Source organism: Calypte anna, chromosome 17 (assembly GCF_003957555.1).
Source record: "Calypte anna isolate BGI_N300 chromosome 17, bCalAnn1_v1.p, whole genome shotgun sequence".
In the NCBI taxonomy this organism is placed as follows: domain Eukaryota; kingdom Metazoa; phylum Chordata; class Aves; order Apodiformes; family Trochilidae; genus Calypte; species Calypte anna.
In genome coordinates this window covers 3,939,664-3,962,182 of record NC_044262.1, presented here as the reverse complement: position 1 = coordinate 3,962,182, position 22,519 = coordinate 3,939,664, and the positions used below count along the sequence as shown (strand labels likewise).

Here is a 22,519-nt window from a genome sequence, read left to right as displayed (position 1 = left end):
TGTGATAAAACAAAGTGACGTAGAAAACCAAATACCTGTTATCAGAGGAGAGCAAACAGAGCTTCCACCTGCCTCCAGCCTTCCTCCCTGCAAGGGCAGGCTGCACGCTGGCACGCAGCTCCCTGTAAAAGTTGTTTTATTATTAACGTGCTCTCTTTGGCTTGGCTGCTGAGAAACCTGAGGCTGACTCCAGATAATAAATGACAAACATTTGTCTGGACTTAACTGTTTTAATCTGTCTTTTTTTTTTTTTTTTTTTTTTCCTCCTGGAAGTTTGCATTAAGCTGTTGATGATGTGCCCTTTGACAGGGATTAGTGCTGACGCCTCACAGTTGGATCTTCCCATCCTTTTGACATCTTGGTTTTTTCTTTGGAAGGAGGACTGCTGTGCACATTTAATGCATTTAAAATTAACAAGGAATGGACTCATCTCCAAGAGGCAGTTGGGTACAAGAGGGATGCTAGCTTCCCTGCAGAATGTGAGCTTTTGGGATGGAAGGGAGTGATGGTCTTGCAATGCCCAGGACAGGACTTTTCTCCTCAGCACCCACTTTGTTTTCTAGGGGTGCCTGGAGCAATGGCTGTCACTGACTTCTGTTTTACAATCCCCTTAAAAGCTTCTCAGTAGATGTAGATAGTGAGTTCAAGTTTGTGGGCTTAGGAAATTGATGGTTTCCTCTCTGCTCCACCACTCATGGTTTTGTCATCCTTGATTGGGGCCTCCCTTGTGCCCACTGCCATGGATGTGTGTGAACTAGGTAGCCCTTGCCTCAGAGCTGGTATCTCTCCCACCTGTATGTATGTAATGCCAGGTAATATATTTAATAGTGTGTGCAATATTGGCCATATGGAGCTGGAGACTCTGCATTGCCAGGGCTGTGTCGGGATCCTGCAGCTGCTTGGGTTTGGTAGGAGTTTGGATGTCCTTTTGAGGTGGTACTTGGATGCTCTTTTTTCAGAGCTGGTGGAAGGGGAGGCACCACTCCTCCTCCTGGTATGTCAAAACAGTCATTATAAAGCCCTCAAATATGGGGAAATGGTCAGGGTAGAAATGTCAGCAAACCTCCTTTAGCTGTCCCACTGGCTGCAGTGGAAGCTCTGTGGTTTTTAGCAGCTCCGGATTGGGGTCAAGCTTGGTTTGGCCAATCCAAACAAAAAATTGCTGCCTTGCTGAGGATCATTCCCTCTCGGTGATGCTGTCACAGTTGCCAGAGGTGGATGATGACTGCTGCTGGGGGGAGTCAGCTCTGACCCTACAGATCAGCAGTTGGGGTTTAGCATCTTGGCTCAAACTTGGTCGTAGCTTAGTGCCTGAGCTGTGGGTGAGACAAGTGCCATGCAGGATGCCCAGAACCCTCCTCCTGGCTGCTTCCCTCCTCCCTGTCATGCTTTTGAAAAGCTTTTGCCTATTTAAAGAGCATTTGGCTGTTCTGCAGGCCAGGGCTGCTACCTGTTTCACTCCATGGCCTGGTATTTACTGTGAAGGTTTTGGAGAACTGGCTGAGACTTTAAGTCCCTGTTTATTTGTGGTTGCTGAACTCGTGCTGTTTAATGGAGACATTTTCCTTTTGAAGGTGAATGATTGTTAGAAATAAATACTGGCAATGCCTCATGGCTGAGGCACGAGTCAGGACAGCTTACAGCATCCCTCAGTGCCAGGAGCAGCACAGTGACTGAGGAGAGAGGAATGAGAAGCTGATGTGCAGCCTTGGTTACAGGCACTGAGCTGCTGCAGGGTTCGGGGTTTAAAGCAGAGGTGAGAAGGAGGCAGGGGCTGGTGGCTGCCATCTGCAGTCCCCTGTGGGGGGGCTCTGTCCTCTCAGAATTGATGCCATCCCTGCAGCTAATGGAGAATGGTGTGGAGCAAAGCTTGGATGCACCGAGGTGTCCCCTGCCCTGCCTGCTCTCAGTGGATCCCCAGGAGGTGACACTGGATCTGGTGCAGCTCCCCAGTTGCAGTGACAAGGGACAGCTTTCTCCAGCCAGGTGTTGTTTTTCCATGACGTGCCCTGGGCTGTATCAGTTCCCTCTTTGAAAGCTCAACTTCTCCTCCCTGGGTTTGCCAGGAAATTTCATCTTGTCACAGTATCTGCAGTGCAGTTTGGTGCTGGATGAAAAGCAAAGGTGAAGCAGCTTCTCACACAGGGAATTAAGCTGGAAGTAGATAAATCACCCTGTCCCCTGCAAGTGCAGCAGGGCAGGCAGAAGGTTGTGTTATAAAATAAAGGAATAAAACTTAATGGAACAGGGAACCTCCTCTCTGCCCAGCCTGGAAGGCATTTTCCTCGCCCTGTCTCAGCAGCTCTCCCTGCTTGCAGCACGTTGTAACTTACAACTCCTTGTCTGGCAGGAGTTGGGGTAACTCCAGGTTACCCACAGCACTGTGTCCTCACAGCCTTGAAACAGGACCTGAACAGCAGAACCTGCCTGGAACCAGTTGTGATTACTCATGCTTTGTGCTATCCCTCTCCCCACTGGGGTTTCTGCTCTGGTAATTCCACTTAGGAAGCAAGGAGACAGAACACCTTTATGAAATTTGGAACAGATTTGCTGGCTTTGGATTGTCAGAAGTTTTTCTTCTCTCCCCAGGTCCCCTCTCCCTTCTTCTGTGCAGCCTTTAATGAGAGAGAATGAAAGATACTTTGCTGTTTGTGATGAATGAGAGTCTGCTTTTAAATATGTTTGTTTAGATTAAGGAAAAAAAATTAAGGAAGTGCATTGGGAATAAATGCTGTGATGTTGGGGCTTTCTTTCATCTCTGAGTTTGGTAATGCAATGAGCAGAGGTGGAGGGGGTCTTAGCTCAGGCTCTGTAAAAGCTTCTTTATATTAACACTTTTGGTGAGTGTTTATTAACACTCTGAATAAAGAAGCCTTTGTTAAAGGGTCTGTCCTTCTGCTTCTTCAGTCGAGGAGCTGAATCTTGAAAGGAATTGCCCTGGGCACCTGCTGGAGTTACTGATGAAAGTTTTAGTTCCAGATTTTCTCCACAAGCTTAAATATAAAATAGCCTAAAAGCCTCCGAAGCAAGTTTGCCCTCTGTTCCTCCTTAAAAAACCCAAACCAGTTGTCAGAATGCCTCTTGCTGCCTGCCTGCAGGGCTGTGCATGGTGGCCCCTTGCCCTGTGTCTGCAGAGAGCATCACTTTGTGCTAAAATAACTGAGAAGATGGACAGGAGCCCCTTCAGCAGGTTTGTCTTGAGAGGATTTAAAGAGAAGTGCTGATGTTGTGGTTGGCTTTTCATCACAGCTGCTATGGCCACCCTGCTGTGGAGGTGAGCTCTGCTGTGGAGAAGCTGGGCAGAGGAAGGGATGTGTTATGGGCCATCATGAAACCCCCCTGCAGCTGGGGATTATCTGGTGACATGGTGGGGACACCTCTCTCTGGTCCTTCAGTCCCCAGGGTGCATCAGAGGTGGGATTAGGATCTGATCTTGTTTCTTTTCTTCCAGCAGCATCAACCTTTTTGATCCCTCTTTAAATTCTTAGAGATGCCCCAAATCTCCCTTAGAAGTCAGCTCTTATCTTGGGGAATGATTAGAACAGTTTAAAAAGGAGTTTGCTTGCTTGGAGAGAAACCTGAGCATAATACTTGTGCTGCCCCCAAAGGTGAAGAACTTCTCCAGAAGTTGTGAGTGGCCCTGGCAGCCTTCCAAGGGAGCATCTGCTGCTTCCAGGAGATGCAGGGTGCTTCTCTGACCACACCTTGCAGGGGGAGGACATGGTTTCCAGCATTTTTGTATTGAATTATGGATAGGTTGCGTGCCTGTGCTGTTGCTGGTAGCATCTCCATGCTTTTTTTTTTTTGCCTTTTTTTTTTTTTCTTCTTTCCTCCCACTGAAAGAGCAACTGCTTCAAAGGAAAGAAGGAAAAAGGATGTCCTGTACCACATCCATCCTATGCTGGACTAAGCTGTGGTAACTCAGTGATGAGGGAAAGCTGCAACTCTTTCTGTATGTTGCTGGAGCCCCTGGTTACCTCGTGGCTACACCTGCTGTAGATATGGGGTTGTCTTTGCTACCAAAGATGCATCCTGGGGTAAGATCAGCCCTGTGTGGTTGCTGCCTCACCAGGAAACCTCCCCAGAGGTCCAAACTCTGCAGTTTGTACTGGGATGTACCTTGTACCCTGCCATGAAAGGGAGTTACATAAAACCCCCTAACTCCTGTGTTCTTGCTGGTTATTCATGCAAACTTTATAACCCAAATACAAATGGTTGAAAGGAAGAGTCTTACTCAGGGTTTTTTTTTCATAGTGCCTTTAAAGCTCCTGTACAAACTAATGCATTCATTCATTAGCTGCAATTCCCCAAAGCACTGAGTAAAGTTTGTGATTTTAATTACTTTTTGTAGGGAGCTGAGCACACGGAGGCTTCAACAGATGATTATAGTTCATATTATTCATGCAGCTTTTTTTAATCCCCTTCCCTGCTAGGACATGGCTGATAAATACTAAAATTGAAGCCTGCTGATAAATTCCCAGCCCTGTCCTGTGTCCTGATCTCTGAACTAAAGCATTTTGCTGACAGAAGGACTGAGTTTCCCCAGAGGTGCTGCAGAAAGTGTCCCTGTAAGGAGGGTGTGAGCTGCCAGGGCTGCTGTGTGCTGGGCTGGAGGTATATGCCAAAGTTACATCTCATCCTGTTTATCTGGAAGCCCCAAACTGGGCTGACTGTGTCACACGCTGAGTGGTAAAAAATACAGAGGTTTTCAAACAGAAGCACAGAATATTTATATTGTTGCAGACCTTTGTGAGAATATTAGTGGGCAAATCTAACCAACTAAAGTAAAATGCCAGCAAAACACTTTTTAAATTAATGAAAAGGGTTGGATCCATTATTTAACTGTTGATGTTTTAATCCTCAAGCATTTATTTGATTCATTTGAAGTTACTGTAGCTGCTTCTGTTGTAAACATTTTAGGGCCACATCCTTCTTTATCCACAGCCTGCTTAGTGGAGACCCAGAGGCTTCTTCTGTGTAAGGAAATGGTTACATAGGAATAATTCTTTAGCTGCAGCTCTGCAGTCCTTCTGTAACCTGCACTGTAACCTGCTGCTTCAGAGCTGCTGGACCACTGCTGCTTCCCCTGGCAACTTATTGTCTCATCGATGGGATCTGCTCAGCCCCAGCAGTGAAAGGACCTGGGGATCTCCCAGTGCAAGAGGAATAGGGGGTTAATGAGAAATATTTGGGGTTTTTTTGCTTATTTTTACAGGGTTTGATCTTTTGGTCTCCCAGGACAGCTTTACCCCTGTGAGCCTGACTTCTTTGCATGCTTCCTAGGGGATGAGGTGGTTCAGAGCTCACTGTGCAGGTTGCTGACTCATTTAACATCAGAAAGGAAGGGAAGCAACAAAACTGTTCAAGTGCTTGCGTTGCACCAGGAGCTTTCAGCAGCTCCTCAGAAAGCAACTGTCTGTGTATTCAACTGCAGGTGAAGGATAGGAAAGAAAATAACTAATAACACCTTGAGTACTGTGTCTAGTTCTGGGCCCCTCAGTTTAGGAAGGATATTGAGGTCCTGGAGCGGGTCCAAAGGAGGGCAACCAGGCTGGTGAAGGGACTTAAGCAAATATCCTATGAGGAGAGGCTGAGGGAGCTGGGGGTGTTGAGGCTGGAGAAGAGGAGGCTCAGGGGAGACCTCATCACTCTCTCCAACTCCCTGAAAGGAGGTTGGAGCCAGGGGGGGGTTGGGCTCTTTTCCCAGGCAACTCTCAGCAAGACAAGAGGGCAGGGTCTCAAGTTGTGCCAGGGGAGGTTTAGGTTGGAGATTAGAAAGAATTTCTTTATGGAGAGGGTGATCAGACATTGGAATGGGCTGCCCAGGGAAGTAGTGGATTCTCCGTGTCTGGAGATATTTCCAAAGAGCCTGGATGTGGCACTGAGTGCCATGGGCTGGGAACTGCAGCGGGAGTGGATCAAGGGTTGGACTTGATGATCTCTGAGGTCCCTTCCAACCCAGTCGATTCTATGATTCTATAATCCTGGGAGTAGGCAGCCTTTGCTTAAGGTCTGAGAGTCCTGGCTGTGGGATAGCTGAAGGAGAGGAGAGGTCTCTGCTCAGTGCTGTGGGGTAGGAGGTCTGGGAGCCAAAGTGAGGAGTGATGCTGGGTGATGTGGTTTGGGCTGAGCTAGAGTTTGGCTGAAACCCCAAGTCTGCCTGCTTCACAGTGATGAAAAGTGCTTGTACTTGAAAAGAGTGGCTGCTGGTGACCCTGAGAGCTGGGATCTTGGCTTTGCACTTCTTTCCAAGTGATGAGAGTGATTTAATCTAATTAAATTTTCCTCAACAAATATATTTAGTCTTTTAACGATATTACAAGTGATGTATAAGCAGTGAGAAATGCTTGTCTTTCCCCCCTCTGTTGACCCATACAATCCTTTTATGGAACAACACAAGGCTGGTGTAAAGCTTTTAACAGCATTAATGTGAATGATTCTGTTCTCTTCAGCAGCAGCACACCTGGCTCTGCAGCACCCTGAGCTTGATGGAGTCTCTGAGTGCCATGAGTCTGTTGCACTCGGTAATAAAATGAATGCAAAATAACAGAAGACACTTACACACATATAAAATTATTTTCAGGTGGGCAGAGATCCTCTTTTGTACCCCTTTGACTTTGCTTTGTAGCCTCAAGTTGAGAGTAAATTACAGGGCTGAGCACTTTAATGCACCTTCGTAATGCAAGAGTCGACTATAATTCTGTGCTGAGTGCTGTCTAGATGAGAATGGAGCTTTGGACTTGGCAGCACACCTCTCCTTAAGATTTTACAGTGCATCAACTCATCTCTGATCCCATTCTCACAGGAGCTCTTAGCCCATGTTCTTTAGCTCCCTGCAGGAGAGCTCTGCCAGCCTCTACCCTTTCAGTTCTACTGTAAGCCGTGGGATGGAGGCAAAAGCATCCTTGCTCTGGAGCAACAAGCTCCTGCCTTTCCTGCATCAGCTTTGTGGCACCCAGTTAAACAGTAGAGTTGAATCAGAGATGTGGAAGGGACTGGTTGGACCTCAGGAACTGTCTCTTCAAGGGCTGGGTTAAATAGGACCTTCCCTTATAACAGTGAGCAGCTCTCCTTATCCTGTATCCCATCCTGGGATGGCACTGTCCTGACCTTCATCCAGTTTCTGGAGGAGGTTTAGCCCACCCAAGGGTAGTACTGAAAAGATGAAAATCTTGTTGAGGGTCAGGGAAAGAAACTGTTGAGAGATGAGGGGGAAGGAGCAGCAGTGCAGCACAGCTGCATTTTTGGCTGTATTAAGAAACAATTCCCAGTGGAAATCACCACATCTGACTCTTTGAGGGGGATTTCTGGAGCTGCAGCCATCCCTGAGCAGTGGAAATGAGGAGAAAATCAGAACTGCCAGGCTGGGTCAGACCAAAGCTTCATCCATCCAAGACTGGCCAAAGGAAGATGCCAGCATTATCCTGACACTTTTTCAGCCAGTGTTTCAGGGACTTTCCCATCAGGATGCTTCCTCCTGATCCACCTTTAATAGCAAACTGCTGACCTGTCTTTCCTGAGCTTTTCCAGTCTTCCTTTGAAGCAGCAGATATTTCTGGCTCTCAGAACATCCCTGACAATGAGTTTCACAAATTAATTAGAAGGGGAAAGGAAATGGTCTTGGATAGGTTTTTAAATGAAGGGATAGATCCCTTTATTCCTGTGTTGTCAGAAGTGGTGCCTGGAGAGGGATTGAAAGGGGAAATGAGAGAGAGGGGAGAGAAGGTGAAGGTTGAATTTGGGAATAAAATGCAGTGGGGGGAACTGCTAAATTCATACCAAACAGAGCCCTCCCAGGGATGGGATGCTTTTGCGTGCAGTGACTGCACCAGCTCCATCCTCTCTGTGGAGATGAAAGGGAGATTGAATTTGGTGCTGTTTGAGTATTTGGGAGGTCAGAGTGGTGTGACATGAGGTGACGTTGGTGTGAACCAAATGGAACTAAAAGCATTTGGTAATTAGCACAGAAATGCCTCCAGCCTTTGGCTGTCTGGGCTTCTGGGCTGCTCACCTGGAGGGCTGACTGCAGGGGAGGAATTGGGGTGCAAACTGTGGAGGGAGGTGAGGATGTCTGGCTTTGTCTCTGCCAACAACTGGTAGGAGATGCCCCAAACCTAATATCATTGCTGCTATTTTGATTCCACTTGGATACCTGCTGGTAGCTGCTTCAGACAGCCCTGCAGCACTGGGCTCACACAAAAAAAAATTAACAGTACCTCCAGGTTATAGATATAAATATTTATAAATTTAAATTTTAATCTTTTTTCACTTAGTCCAGAGAGTAGAAAACATCTGTCTCCCTGGGGATGTTTTTGAAGCAGAACAATAAATAGCATTCCTGGGATTCACAGCTTGCTCTTTCAGCTACACTTTTTCCTAACAAAGAATGTGCATCTTGGGTTTCCCATACCTGCTCCCAGAGAGCAGGTGACTTTGTTCAGGATTTGCACTGTTTCAAGATGTCCCCAGGAAACACAGTTTCATACAGCCATCTTTGTGTGTCTTAGAGAGATTTCTTCTTTTGCCATTTGTAAATATTTCACCCATTTTTAAATTATTCATTCATTAAGTGGCTTTAATGGGAGAAGGAATCATGCTTAAAATATAGGTGAGCACTTAAAAACACTGCAAGTCTGAAAGGATGTGAAAAGTAATTTGTTATTTTTACACCAGGATGAATCTTCCTTTAGCACTGGGAGGGGATGGGAGATGAAGGGATGTGGTGTCAGGACAGACCTGGCTCAGGCTGGGGCATTGCTGGGGCTTGGGGAGAACTTTGCATTGGGGTAGATTTGGAGAAGAACCCTGCCAGTGGTGAGGGCTGGAGGGGCTGATGCTCTGGAACCATCAGCAGCCCTGAGGGACCAGAGGGCACTGCAGTCCCTGGGTTCTGCAAACCTGGCACCTTCTTGGTTGTGTTGGTGCCACTTGCAGCCCTGCTGAGTATCCAGGACAGTAAAAAATAGAAATAACTCCTCTCCAGTTTAGTAGTAACCTATGAATTTTGCATAATAATCAATTCAGGGGTCTAGCTAACTGCAGTTGTGTGCTAAATCTGTCTCCCTTCCAGCAGCCTGGCCATGGCTGCAATAAACCATAAAGTTTTAATTCCAGTAAAGTAAAGGTTAAAATGCAACTCATGGAGGCAGCAGTGTTGGATTGGGTTTTTTTACTTGAAGAGGAGTAACATGGCAGTGGTACACACTTCTATAGTGCCTTTATTGTTGGTTCTCAAAATGTCATCAGGCTGTTAATTAATTAAAGTTTGTCAGCACCTTCCTGAGCAGAAGTGGTGGTTTGGATCACTGAGAGCCAAGTGCTCTGAGCTGTTGCATGGTGCTTTATGGGGAAGGAAGGGAAATGTGGATGGTTTAGAAATGGGGAAAGGGAAGCTGTGGGGAGTGGGGGAACACCCTGGGGAAACTGAGGCAGAACAAGGGGTGAGTGACTGTAGAAAGTTGCGGAGAACTGGGAGTTGGGTGTTGGACAAGTGCCCCATCCCTGAGAGGCCTTTGCCTTTGGTTTCTGTTGCTGATGATGTTAACACAATAACTCAAACTGGGGCTGAACATCCCTGCATGGGGCAGCTCTGGGGTTCATCCACACTTGTTCATTCCTTTGCATTTGCAGAAGCTCGAGGTGAGGTGTTTTTGAAGGTTACCTTCAAAAGCAAAACATTTGCTTGAGAAAACAGAACAAAGGTTCCAAAAACCCAGGTTCTGGCCAGGTGCCAGGATAATGTTCCCAAATCTTCTGTAGTTCTCATAATCTTTGCTGGGTTCCTGGAGTCCAAGGTAGATGTTTGTTCACTTTCCTTTTCTGGCTGTGGACTCTACTCACCTACTCAACCTCTGGCTGCCATGAGGACACTTTGTTGTTTTTTAAATTAAAGCCTCGGGTTTTTATAGCCTGGTACATCCTCCTGTCAAATCCCAACCCTGCACAAGGCAATGAATTTTTAATGCTGCTGTCTGGTTCTTCTCCACTGCCCAACCAAATGGGCTTAAGGACATTTTTGGGCAGGCACAACCCAAGCTGTGTTCACCAAGGGTGCCTTTCCATGGGTGTGGTGGGACAAGCAGGATGCCACATCCCTGGATGTCCCTCGCCAGATATCTCTGGAGTAGCTGGGGGTAGGTAGAACAACCTATTTGGGAGATGTTAGATAACCTGAAATACTTGTGCTGATGTTGAGTGTTAGTGTTGGGTATTTATTACATGATTTGAGCTTTGGTTGTGTTTGCTTGGGATAGGGTCCTCATGGGTCTCTGTGAAGACCTCCCAGTACCAGCTTTTCTCAGGGAATAACAAATACTGGTAGTTGCATAAACCCCCCAATGTTTTTTGTACTATTTCTGCAAATAATCCTTGTTTATAATTCACCCTTGGGCAACAAAAGATGCTTAAATTATTAAGACACTCAATATTTTGCAATGGAGGAAGGGAGATAAAACTCTTGGCAGAAACAAGTTGCTGGGGAGAAGCTGTTCTCTTCAGCCCGTTTGATACTTTAAAGTATTATGAGAAATAATATGTGGGGGGACTGGGAATTCAGCACTTGATCAAAAGATTTTCTTCTCTCTTAAAAAAGGCAGCTGCTCAGTGTGTGCTTTCTGTAATCCCTGTAAATAAAAAGCATCCCCAAGGCATTCGGGTGGGTCCCCAGAGCTGTCCCCACTCACCATGGGGCTGAAAGTGGCCCAGTGTGGATTAGGTGGTGAAAGTGGTAGCTGGGAGGTCTCTGTCCTGCCCCATCTCCACCACCCTGGGCCTTAGAGCTGTTTCCATGTGCTCCCCAAGCACAGATTTTCTGGGGATCCTGTGCCAGTTCTCTGGGGGTGGGAGATGCTGGTGTTGGCTCATCGTGTAGCTGTGTTGAGCTTGGACTGTCTCCTATGGACCAGCTCGTTGGAAAAATGGGAGCTGTTCCCGTGATGGGAAATGGAGAATCTTGTAATTGGTGATTTTGCCACTGGTTATTTATTTACCCTACTGGCACGACAGCTTCTCAGCTCCTGGAGTCACCTAACCACACAACCAGGAGTGTCAGTGTGTGTATGCATACACACAGACAGTATATCCAGCTACATATAGATGTATGTAAGTAGTTACAACCTTCTAGCTCTCTTTTGGAGAGATCTAAAACACGAACCACGGGGAGTCCAAAACCCCAGGGCACTCCCAACCTCGTTTTTACTCATCTCAACATTTTAAAGCAAATCTCATCCTTACAGGGATGGGATGGGCAGCTGAGCCCATGGGGGGGACTTGCTCAGCACCGTGTCCCCAGCACACTGGTTCCAGCCTCAATTTTTATATTTTTTTTTTTTAATTCTTGTCCTGTTACAGGAGACCTGTGCAACTGCAGCGCCGTGGGGAGTGACAGCACAGCCGAATGCAACATCACGACCGGGCAGTGTCCCTGCCTGCGGGGCTACTCCGGGCTGCGCTGCCAGAGCTGTGCCCGAGGCTTCTACCCGGAGCGGAGCAGCCAGAGGTGCCGGCCCTGCGACTGCAGCCCCGACGGCTCCATCACCCCCCAGTGTGACGAGTGAGTAACCTGGAGCCTGCTGGGGGGAGCTGTGTGCACAGCACTGCGGCTTGGGGGGTGTTTTGGGATGTAGCTCAGGGTGAGGGTGGCTCTTGTAATCCGGGGGGTAGCGATTTTCTGCCCCTGTACTCAGCGCTGGTGAGGCCACACCTCGAGTCCTGTGTCCAGTTCTGGGCCCCTCAGTTCAGGAAGGATATCGAGGTCCTGGAGCAGGTCCAAAGGAAGGCAACCAGGCTGGTGAAGGGACTCGAGCACAGACCCTTTGAGGAGAGGCTGAGGGAGCTGGGGGTGTTCAGCCTAAAGAAGAGGAGGCTCAGGGGAGACCTCATCGCTCTCTCCAACTCCCTGAAAGGAGGTTGGAGCCAGGGGAGGTTGGGCTCTTTTCCCAGGCAACTCTCAGCAAGACAAGAGGGCAGGGTCTTAAATTGTGCCAGGGGAGGTTTAGGTTGGATATTAGAAAGAATTTCTTTATGGAGAGAGTGATCAGGCATTGGAATGGGCTGCCCAGGGAAGTAGTGGATTCTCTGTCCCTGGAGATATTTCAAAAGAGCCTGGATGTGGCACTCAGTGCCATGGGCTGGGAACTGCAACGGTGGTTCAAGGGTTGGACTCGATGATCTCTGAGGTCCCTTCCAACCCAGCCAATTCTATGATTCTATGATTAAAATAAAAGGAGAAGCGTGAGGGAAGCTCACCTGGTGAAAATTCATGAAGGATATTCTTCCTCTCTTTCAAGAGTTGGGTTATAAAAATACCCATAGCTGTGGCAAAAGCTCTGCCAGCCCCCAAGGGAGGTAACTTACATTTCTGAGTTGTAGTGCAGCAGAACCTCTCCTCTAATGCCTTGTGCATCCATTAGTCCCCATCAGACAGAACTGTCTTCATGCTCAGGCTTGGGAGGGCAGTGGAGGAGCTTTGGAGTGGTTTGTTTTCCAGAGGGATATTTGTCACACCAGAAGCAAGCAAAGCTTTATGCTCTGCCCTTGCTGAGCATCATGAAAGCAGCAGCAGCCCAAAAGCAGTGTCAGCTCCTGCTTTGCCTGGCATTTAACCCTGCTTCCTCCTCCTCTTTAGTGTCAGGAAAGTCACAGTAACTGAGCTCTTGTATAATGAATACGTTCCTCTTCATTTCACATTACCCACCTTCACATTTTGCCTGTTAAAAGCCAGGATGCAATTATTTATTTTCCAGCTTTCAGTGGTCCACCAGTCATTACAGATTGGTCACTGAGCTGTGGTTGTCACTTTATTTCTGCCTGTAAATAAATAATGGTCAGAGCAGCAGCCCCAGACTCTTTGGATTCCCTGCTAGTGCTCATGGGGCAGTGAGCTGCAGGATCTCTCCTTGGAGGAAATCCTCCAGCAAACCATCCTGCAGCAACTTCCAGCTTTCCTAGGCACCAGAAATTCAGAAGCAAAGGTTCCTAGAGCCCCTGACCCCTCATCAGGTCCCTGCAAGGGAAACAATCCTGGCGTGTCAATGCAATCAACTTCTGCACTGGTTGCCTGGTGCTGGCATCAGCTTTGTTGTCTTTCAGGGTTTGGTCCAGGCTCTGCGTGTGTTGAACACCTGCACTTTCCTGCCAAGGCTGGGGCTGAGTCAGAATCAAATTGTTCTGCAGGGACGTGCTCTTTGTAGTTGTTTTATACATACTCCCAAACTCTCTGTTGATGTCCTTCCTTTTCATTTTGCTGCTGCATTTTGCTGCTTGCATAAGCTCTGAATGAAAAGCAATGCTCTAGTTGACTGGAGTCATCTTCTTACTTAAAAAAAGGTGATTCTTGGGGGTGGAGTGAGGAGGTTTTCTCATAAGTTTTAGTGTTTGGTTTAGGTATGGGAAGATGTGTCCTGAAGCATCAGAGTTTGTCACAGGCTGGGAAATCTGAGTTTGGTCAAATGGACTTGTGTTCTGCATCAAACCAGAACACCACTGGAGAGGCAAAGGGTTAAAAGGTGAATGGGGCACATTGTATCTTTGAGAGCTGGGAGAGGCTCTATTGAAGCAACTGGGTTAACTGGGAGGGAGTGTTCTTGCCCCAGCCCTGAGTCACTGGGCAAAGCACAGACCTGGGTGACGTCTCCTCTCGCTGTGTGGAGCGAGCCAAGAAAACGCCCTTGAGAACTTCAGGTGAGAAGCTGCCAGCTGTGAGGGAGAAGGAGGTGGAGTTGGTGCCCAACCCCAACGTGCATGGATCCAGAGATAGGAAGGACCTCCCTTGCTTCTCCAGCCTGAGGGGGACATGGGAGATGCAGATCCTCAGGTGTTTAGAAGAGGCAGCAGAGGGCAAAATTTGGAGGCAGCTTGGGGAGGAGGGCTGATGTTAACAGAGATGGCTCTGTTCCCTGCTCAGTGGGGTTTGTTGCAGACAGAAATGACCTCTGGGTCTTTTTAAAGAGGAAAATTAGGTCAGTTGTCTGTGTTGTAGGGCCAGGGGCATCGCTGTGGCTGTGAGATGGGCAGCCTTGTGCATGACAAAGTGCACTGGAAAATAAAGTGGGATGCAAAATCCTACAGAGACAGGAGCAGTAGCTGAGTCCTGATGGGTAGGATAGCTTCTGCATCTCAAGGAGATGTGTGTGTGTGTGAATCCAGGAATAAGATTTCTGGCTCTTAATCTGGAAAAAGTTGTTCTGGAGCTCTGGGTTTGGTGTCTACCTGCCACTGAGTCCCTGACTGAGTGGTGTGTGTCCCTCCAGGCAATCCTTGCTTGGGGTGAGGCAGGCAAGGGTTGCCCAACACCAGCACCCAGCTCCTGTTTTGTTGACACGAAAAATCCTGCAAGCTGTATTTATTTTATTTATTTGTTTTTTAAAGCACCATCCCAACTCTTGACTTGCACAAGTCAAGTCCTGCATGCTGGCTTCAGGAAAAAAGCAGTGGCTGTTCTGATGAGCCTCTGAGTAAAACAGCAGAGTAATTGTGGACTCTGACCCTGTGGGACAGTGGCTGCCTTGGGGGGGACAGGCTGCCTGCAGGCTGAGCTCTCAGGGCACAAAACCCATGCCTGATAGATCTCAAATCAGCTTGCCCAGGCTTTTATAAAACTGCCTTTTAAAGCACCACCATCTGATGATTTATTAGTGTTATTTTTTTGGCATGCTCTATGGCCAGCCAGATGGCACACCCAAGTGCACTGTTTATTAACTAGACCTCAAATGCAGACCATTGAATAAAAATAAAAATTAAAAAAAAAAAAAAAAGTCCCTTTCCCGAGGCAGAAGGTTGATTTTGGGAGTGAACATTGACCTGACATGCTGTCGCTGTGAATGGGCTCCACAGCCACTAATCAAAGGTCTGTTTTGGTGGTGTTTAAATTTGATTATCTGGGGAGATCCACACAGATCCCCCTCTGGGATGGCAGAGGGTTTCTGTGCACTGGTTCCAGTGTTTTGGGGTTGGATTTATTTTTATTTTTATTTTTATTTTTTTGTTAGATGAAAAGCCTTGTGTTGTTGAAGCTGGAGCTTGCTGTGGGGCTGGATGTGATGCTGGGCTGCTGGGAGAGGGCTGGCACATCTTGTAGAGAGGGAATGTGTTGTCCCTTTTGTGGTAAAGCCTTGAAACCTCAGCTAAACCCACAGCTCACTGGGCTGGATGCTGTGTAGATGCTTACTAAAGATAGCTGTGGCCTGAAAGTGTTCATAGTCCATAGAGGAGGGGTGGAGGGGGAAGCTGGAGTTTCAAGAGCTATGATCAAGGTCACAGAGGAGTGGAGAATGAGGATGGTGACTCCTGGGTGCAGAGGCTGAGCTGAAGACCTGTGCCCTGCTGCATATGGGACCTGGGTCAGGAGGGTGCCTGGTGGTGACCCCATCCTATGGCAATATGACCCCAGCCAGGAGCTGACCCCACCAGCTGCATCTCTCCCCATCTTGTGGGCATCTGGAGTTGAAAGCTGTGTCTGTTCTCCTCTTAGGGAGCAGGAGTGTCCCTGGTGGAGGAGGCACAGATGGAGCTGATGCTCCTGGAGAACATCACCATGCCCAGGCTGGCCACTCCACATTTCCCAGGCTCACACCCCTCTGCATTTATTTTCCTTTTTATTTTATTTGGGCAGAGTCCTCTGCCTGAACTCTCATCTCCCACTCCCTACATCTGGGCAAGGAGCCAGGCCAGGGGCAGCCAAGGCAATCAGAGGGGGGAGGACAGTGGTCTCCAGCTCCACCATCTGGGGCACCAGTGGGATCACTGGGGCTCCTTGCAGAATCTCTGCAGCACCCTGCATCTCCCTACCCTCTGCATCTGGTGGTGCAGCTTCACCCAAAATGCCACTCGTGTCCCCAGCTGACTGGCAGCATGGTGAGCTGGCACAGCTCCACAGCTCCAGCTTGGGATGTGGCTGGGGCTCTGCCAGGGTGAGAGGACAGGGTTGGGTGCAGGGAAAGCCTTTCCCTGCTGCAGAGCAGCCACCCTGCACCAGCTCCAGGAGCTGCAGGGGTGCAGCCCTATAAATGCTGGCAGCAACCATCCCCTGGGCAAACCTGTCCTCCAGCTGGGTCAGCCAAGGGATCAGGACTGCAACCAGGAGAGCCCAGCCTGAAAGAGGCAGCACGTCCAGCCCACAGGCAGGTGTCCATGTGTGGGTGCTCCTGCACCCTGCAGTTTGGGATGTGAACGGAGGAGAAGGGCTGTGAAGCAGAGGAGATGCTGAGATACCACTGCCTGGCAGAGCTCAGCCCTTCTGAGCCTTTCTCCCACAGAACCCTGGGAGGTTTTGTGTTTCAAACTGTTAGCCCAGTTCTAGGGAAGGCAAGTGGTGAACCTTTCTACTGTTACCACACTGTTACCTGGGGTAGTGATGAGCTGGGGCTGCTGGTGGTATTTAAGGACTGGCATGTGGTTTAGCTAAACCTGGGTTAACCATCTAAACCAGGTTAGGTGTTCCCTGTAAACTGAGCACACATAAGCTGCACTCGTTGTCCCTCATGCAAACAGATGCAGGGAGTTAGATTGGGGTCTGTGGATCAAATTCAGCTGCTCCCCCTGCCTCAGTTTCCCCACAGGAAGAGGGGTGATGGGAAGCAGAGGCTCAGATGCTGCTGGGAGGTGAGGTTAGCTGTGGTTCACATCCTGTGGGGAAACACCCTGCTCAGGTGTGCAGCTTTCTGCTCCTTTCTAACAGAGCAGCTGTTCCTGGCTGGGGACAGCTGAGGACAGATCTGCAGTGTGTGATCCTGGGTCCTGCTGCAGGCTCAGTGTAGCTCATGTTAGAGAGACCCTGTCACTTGTTTCCTTTTTAAAAGAAAAAGAAAAAAAAATAAAAAGCATAAATATGGATGCCAAAGTGTTAATGCAGAGATGTTTTGGCCCCTCGAGGGCATCTTGTGGTTTTTGTTCATATTAAAAAGAGCTGAGGCAGAGCATCCCTGAGAGCACTGCTACATGGCTGTTCCCTGGTGCAGGGATGCTGTGAGGCTGGAAGCAGGGAGCTGTTAGCTGTCACCAGCCCTCTGTGCCCTCTTTATAGTGGGCTTCTCTTTGGAGAGGCTGATCTTGTGACCCTCACTCGCACAGATTTGCAAGAGCATTGCTGGTGAGAGTAAGGTCAGCAGCACTAACCAGTGTTCTTTGTTAAGGTCCTTGAATAAAGGCTGGGGTTTCTGGAGGGTGCTGGGCAGGGGGAGGCAAACGCTGGGTTTGCAGGGGGGGTGGGATGTGAGAAGATGCAAAGAGATCATGGAGTGGGGGGAGGCCTAAGGGACATTGGTCCTGGTGGCCTGGAAAAACACTCATGTGGGTACTTCTAAGATGCACCTCAAGCATCATGCAGTGTGAAGCTCCACAGGGCAGAATTTGGGGATTTTTTTGTCAGGCAGAAAATGTAGATTCACTGAAATTCAAGGTTTTTGTTGAGCTTCACCAGGCTGGCTGCTTGTAGCAGTGGCTTAAGAGGAGAGAGATCTCATGTTCCCAGGGCTCGTGCCCATCCCAGCTACAGGAGATTATCTGGGGGAGGGTGGTGGAGTTCTCATTTTGCATCCAGAAAATCTTCATTTTCTATCTTCAGTGTGTCATCACACTTCTGAAATGTCTCCTTTGTTTGGGAACTGTCCTTCCATCTCACTGTATTTTACCAGTCCAGTAAACCACACTGGGCACTGCTCCCCTTTGGTCATAGGACCCTGTGTACCTAACTCCTCAAGGACTTATTTTTTACAAAAATGAAGATGAGTCACACCTCTTTCCCTATTTTAAAAAGACTGTTCTCCCTTTTAAAGACTGGCTGAGCACAAGCAGTGGCTCATTATCTCCCAGTAGTGCCTTGTCAGCATCACTCTGCAGAGAACAGCTTTATTTTGTGTAGCGGAAATTGGAACATGTGGATGTCACAAAAGCAGAAGAATACCCTGTTCCAGCATGTTTTTCTGTGTGTTTTAACTATCCAAAACTCTCTTCATATTACAGACTCTCATTCTTCACATCTGAGTAGCTCTTTTCTCTCACAAGCAGGTAAATATTGTACTTGCACCCATTTTTATTTGGTTGCTGACAGGGATGGGAATTGAATAAGTGAGTGGACACAGCGTCAGGGAAAGGTAGATTGTTATCATCTCCTACACACTAATTGGGGCTTCTCAGGTCCTGTTGTTTTGCTGATTTTTTTTCAGCAGGCTTTGCTGTTTGGGTCTTGTCTGTTGCAGGCTTGCTGCTCTGATAGACACTGGCTGCCCTCAACAAAACCAAAAAAAATTGGCTCAACTTTTTTAAGCTCTTGTGGGTAAATTCTGGTCTCGGGGAGGTGGTGCCCAGCCTGATTTCAGGCAGTGCCTCCTGCTCCTGCCTTTTCCTGCTGCCTATGAGAAGATGCCAACAGAGATTTGGAGGATGCAGGGGCTACACTGGGCAAAGCTGGTGCATCCAGTGGGGGCCAGCCTTGTCTCCCAGCCTTCACCCTTGACATGTCCTCTCTTGTGTTGAGGTTGCCTGTCCCATTCCCATCTTGCCCTGATTTCCAAGGGATGCTCTGAGAAGCTAGGAGCTACTGTGTGGGCTTGAGATTTTTGAGGTTAATCAGGCTTTTGCTGCTTCTCCAAATGCCAAACCAGAGAGGCCCCCATCCAACCTTACTCTCCAGGGCCATTGGGGTCTTCCCATCACTTCCTTCCTCTCCAGACACCAAGATCCTGGTGGGTGGTGTCAGGAGGGCACCCAGAAGAGACAGCACAGCCCCAGGCTGGAGTTCCCTGGCTTTCCCAGCAAAGTGGGGCATCCTCAGCGAGGGAGCCAGGGCCACGGAGGCGTCAGTGACCAGACAAGGTGGCCCTTTGACATTTACAGAATGGCCTTTCAGAGCTGTGAAGTGTCCCCTCTCTCTCCAGGGCTGCCATATAAACAGATGCCATCCCCCAGCACAGAGTAAGGAATGTGGTGCACAAAGACCCAATGTTCCCCACAATAAAGCTCTGCTTCTTCTGCCCTCCACAAAGGCAGCTCTGAGTGGGGCAGCAGGCACAGGGCTTGGCTGTGGTCACACTAACTCTTCCACCAAAGTGTGTTGCCTCCCAGTGGCTTTGTTTGGAGCCCAAAGAAGCAGGGAGGTGAAACCCAACGTGGGGCTTTTTCCTGATCTCTGCAGCCCCATGTGCTGATGTTCAGATTCATTGACCCAAAAGGAAATGGCTTTGAGTTGTGCCAGGGGAGGTTTAGATTGGAGATCAGAAGCATCTTCTTCCCTGAAAGGGTTTTCAAACACTGGGACAGGCTGCCCAGGGGGGTGGTTGAATCACCATCTCTGGAGATGTTTAAAAGATTGTTCATGTGGTGCTCAGGGACATGGTTTAAACACTGGACTTGGTAGAGCTGGGTTAATGGTTGGTAGAGTGAGGTTATGGTTGGACTTGATGATCTTAAAGGTCTTTTCCAACCAGAATGATTCTGTGAAAATCAACACATCCGTTATGAGGATTCTCAGCTTGCTCAGGGTGAATGTTAACAGTGTTGGTTTTCCATGGAAGTATCTTGAGGAATTAAGCTTCCGAATATTAACTTTTCTATGTTGCCCAGAAAATGCAAGAGAGATTTATCCCTTGGCTGCTGTCAGACATCACAGAAAATCGGCACAAAAGGAGCTGGGCTCACTGGAGAAATGCACCATTTAAAGCGACATCTCTTCTGAATCCTCCTGATCTTGTGCAGCATCCTTTTGTCTTACTCCATCAAAGTGTGACAAAGCCTTTTCAGAAGGGTTGTTTTACAGATGCTCATTTTTTCCTCATTCATACAGAGCACTGTCATTGAATTCATTGTGTATCTTACAGGAACACCTCCAGGCCCTGCTGGGATGAGTGATGGGCATGTCTGTGATCAGAGGTGGCTGGGAGTGGATAGAGTGGCAGGCAAAGCTGGAGGTGCCACTAGGTCAGGGAAGGGCTGGCTGGAGCCCTTGCTTTCCTTTTTCCTTTTTCCTTGCTGGCTTTTCTGGGGATGGTCCTGGAAAGTGATGCATCCCTGGGTGATGCTGTGGTGGGAGGGGTGAGCACACATGCACTGTGCTTAGAGATGGAGATGGTAAAAATGGAAAAGCTCCCCTTCAAAGCTGGGGGGAAGGTTGCACGGCTCATCCCCATGGTATGCCCTGGCTTGGGACCTGTGGGAGCTCCTTCCTTCTCTGACTCAGCCCCAACATCTTAACAGTCTTGTGTGATTTAAAAATGAAGGCACAAAAAGCTTGGTGCTGTGCTGATTTGGCAGGCTCTGATTTGGTCAGGCAGCTCCTGCCTCTCAGTGGCAGCTGGGCATCCAGCTTTTTCAGGCAGCTGGGAAAACATTCAAAATGAATTTCTCCCTTCCCTCTGCCTTGGAAAAGAAAGGGAAAAAAATACAAAACAAGAAAATAAATTACTAGAGCTTGCTAAGGGTTTTCTGTTACACCGTTACACCATTCACCACAGCCTGCCCCCAGCCTTGGTCCTCTGTCTTCCCATCCATCTTGTGGCTGTTGTGTTCCTGCTACCTTAAGGATGTTCCTGTAGAAGAGGAGTGGAGACCCATCAGAAATGCAGCTGCACATTGTGACCTATCTCAGATCACAGATATTTCATTTTATCTTGTGATGAGTTTGGTGTTCCTGTGCTGTCCTGTGCTGAGTGGTGCAGGGTTGGGGCATTGCCTGAGCTCCTAGGCAGAGTCTGTGCCTTTGGTGTGTCCTTCCCTGGCCATCAGACCTGGCAGAAGATTGCCTGCAGGATGCTCTGCAGCTTCAGGCCAGGCATGAGATAGGATTTTTGAGGTGTTCTGTGTTCTTTGTGCTCTGCTCCTAGGACACTTCTGAGTGGGCTTGAAGTTCTCTGCAATCCTCTTGCTGAACAGCAGCCAGAGTAATGCATGGAGAGGGTTTCTCTGTTGTATCCCTGTAACTTGTGTAGCTGTAAAGCTGCAGTCCCATGGAAAATCCCACCATGGAGAAGGTTTTGTTGCCACCAGTGACACAAATCACTTGTTGGGTGATGGCATTTCCTGTACCCAGCAGCTGTTTCCCCGTGGATGGACTAGTAAAGGGCTGGGGAGTCAAATCAGCCTGGTGTTTGCAGACATATTTTGAGGTGTAGATTCTTCCCCCTTGCCCAATATTTTGCTTTTATTAACATCCCCCTCCCCATTGTCTACTGGCATGCTGCTGCCCTGGGTGGCTGCATCCTGTCCAGCCCCTGGCTGTCACCCAGCAGCTCTTAAAGCTGAAGCCCAAGGGTGACAAGATGCAGGAGCTCTGCATGGGGGGCATCTCCAGCCTGGCAGGTAGCCCTCATCCCCAAGGGTGGGGTCACTCAGTGTTGGATCTGAGCCTCTACCACCAGCTGACCACTGCCTGCTCCTTCTGCCAGGATCTCTCCTGCTGGTGATGGTTTTAATCATTAGGAAATGTACATAAAGTTGATGGATGATGTGATGGTTATATACATGGGCTTTAAAGTAAGTATATTCCTAAAAATCGAGTAGAAACCAAGACTGGCAGCAGACTTTTGTTACTGGGAGTCTGGTTTTGTCTCAACACATCCTTCCATCAGTTCTTTTGTGAGACCTAAAAATTGGCTGGCTTTAGTGGAGTTAATAATCATCTGAAATGGAGTTGAGCAATTGATGTTGCTGCATCAAAATGTTTCCCTCCTCCCTTCCCCCCCGGCCCCCCACTTCCCCCAAAAAAGAAAGTTCTGGCTTATAGTCAAAATCCAGTTCAGTTCTCACTGTGCAAGTATTAAACTATGGGTCTTTTCTTTTAAGTTTCTGGATTTTTATGGGCACAATTGGTCTGTTAACAGAACTTTCTTTTTCTTTTTTTTTTTTTTTGTGTGTGTGGTTTCAGTGCATTTATATCATTGACCTTTGCTTTAAAAAGTGTCTGACAGTCTTTACTGGACTGGAGCTATGAAAAGGAGTGTTGTAAGGGGGCTTTATTCTATGGAAGCAGTGACCACAGGCAATGCTTTATATTTGCTGAGTGATTTAATTCTTGCACATGCAGAACTTGGCTCTGTGCCATGTGTAACATGTTGAGAAAAGGTCTGCTGGAGAGGCATTAAAACCAAACTTTCCAAAACTGTCTTTTTTTTCTCCTTTTCTTTTTTTTTTTTTCAAATAGCTTTCTTTCCTGTTATTTTTAAGCTAACAAGTAAAACCAAGGGACACTGTGCCAACATGCTGCATTGAGATCTAGCAGAGTCATTGGGAAAATTAATCTTGTTTAAAAAAAAGTGAAGTGGGAGTCTGGACAGAAGGGTGACAGCCAGGAGGAAGAGGAGGGTGTCACCAATATAGGGCAGGAGAGAGTCAACCAGAGCAACCTGGGCTCCAGGAGGAAGCCTGGGAGGATGAGGATTATACAGGTCCAGTGCTTGGTCCTGTAAAGGACTCCTAGGGTGCATCCCCAGGAGATGTGTACTCAGGCTAAACATCAGATTCCCACCAAATAAGTTGCTTTTCTCTGCTTGGCTCTGCCCATCCCCTGCCTGCTTAAAGGAATATCTGTCTG

The 22,519-nt window shown here is 48.2% G+C and overlaps 1 protein-coding gene across 1 annotated transcript in view; it reads left to right on the top strand.

Annotated features, from left to right (window-relative positions):
• Positions 1–22,519, top strand: part of MEGF9 (multiple EGF like domains 9) — a 46,839-nt gene that overhangs the window by 10,948 nt on the left and 13,372 nt on the right. The window contains exon 3 of the mRNA XM_030461495.1: positions 11,350–11,551. Coding sequence (XP_030317355.1) covers positions 11,350–11,551 — 202 coding nt within the window. The remainder of the gene's footprint in view (positions 1–11,349; positions 11,552–22,519) is intronic.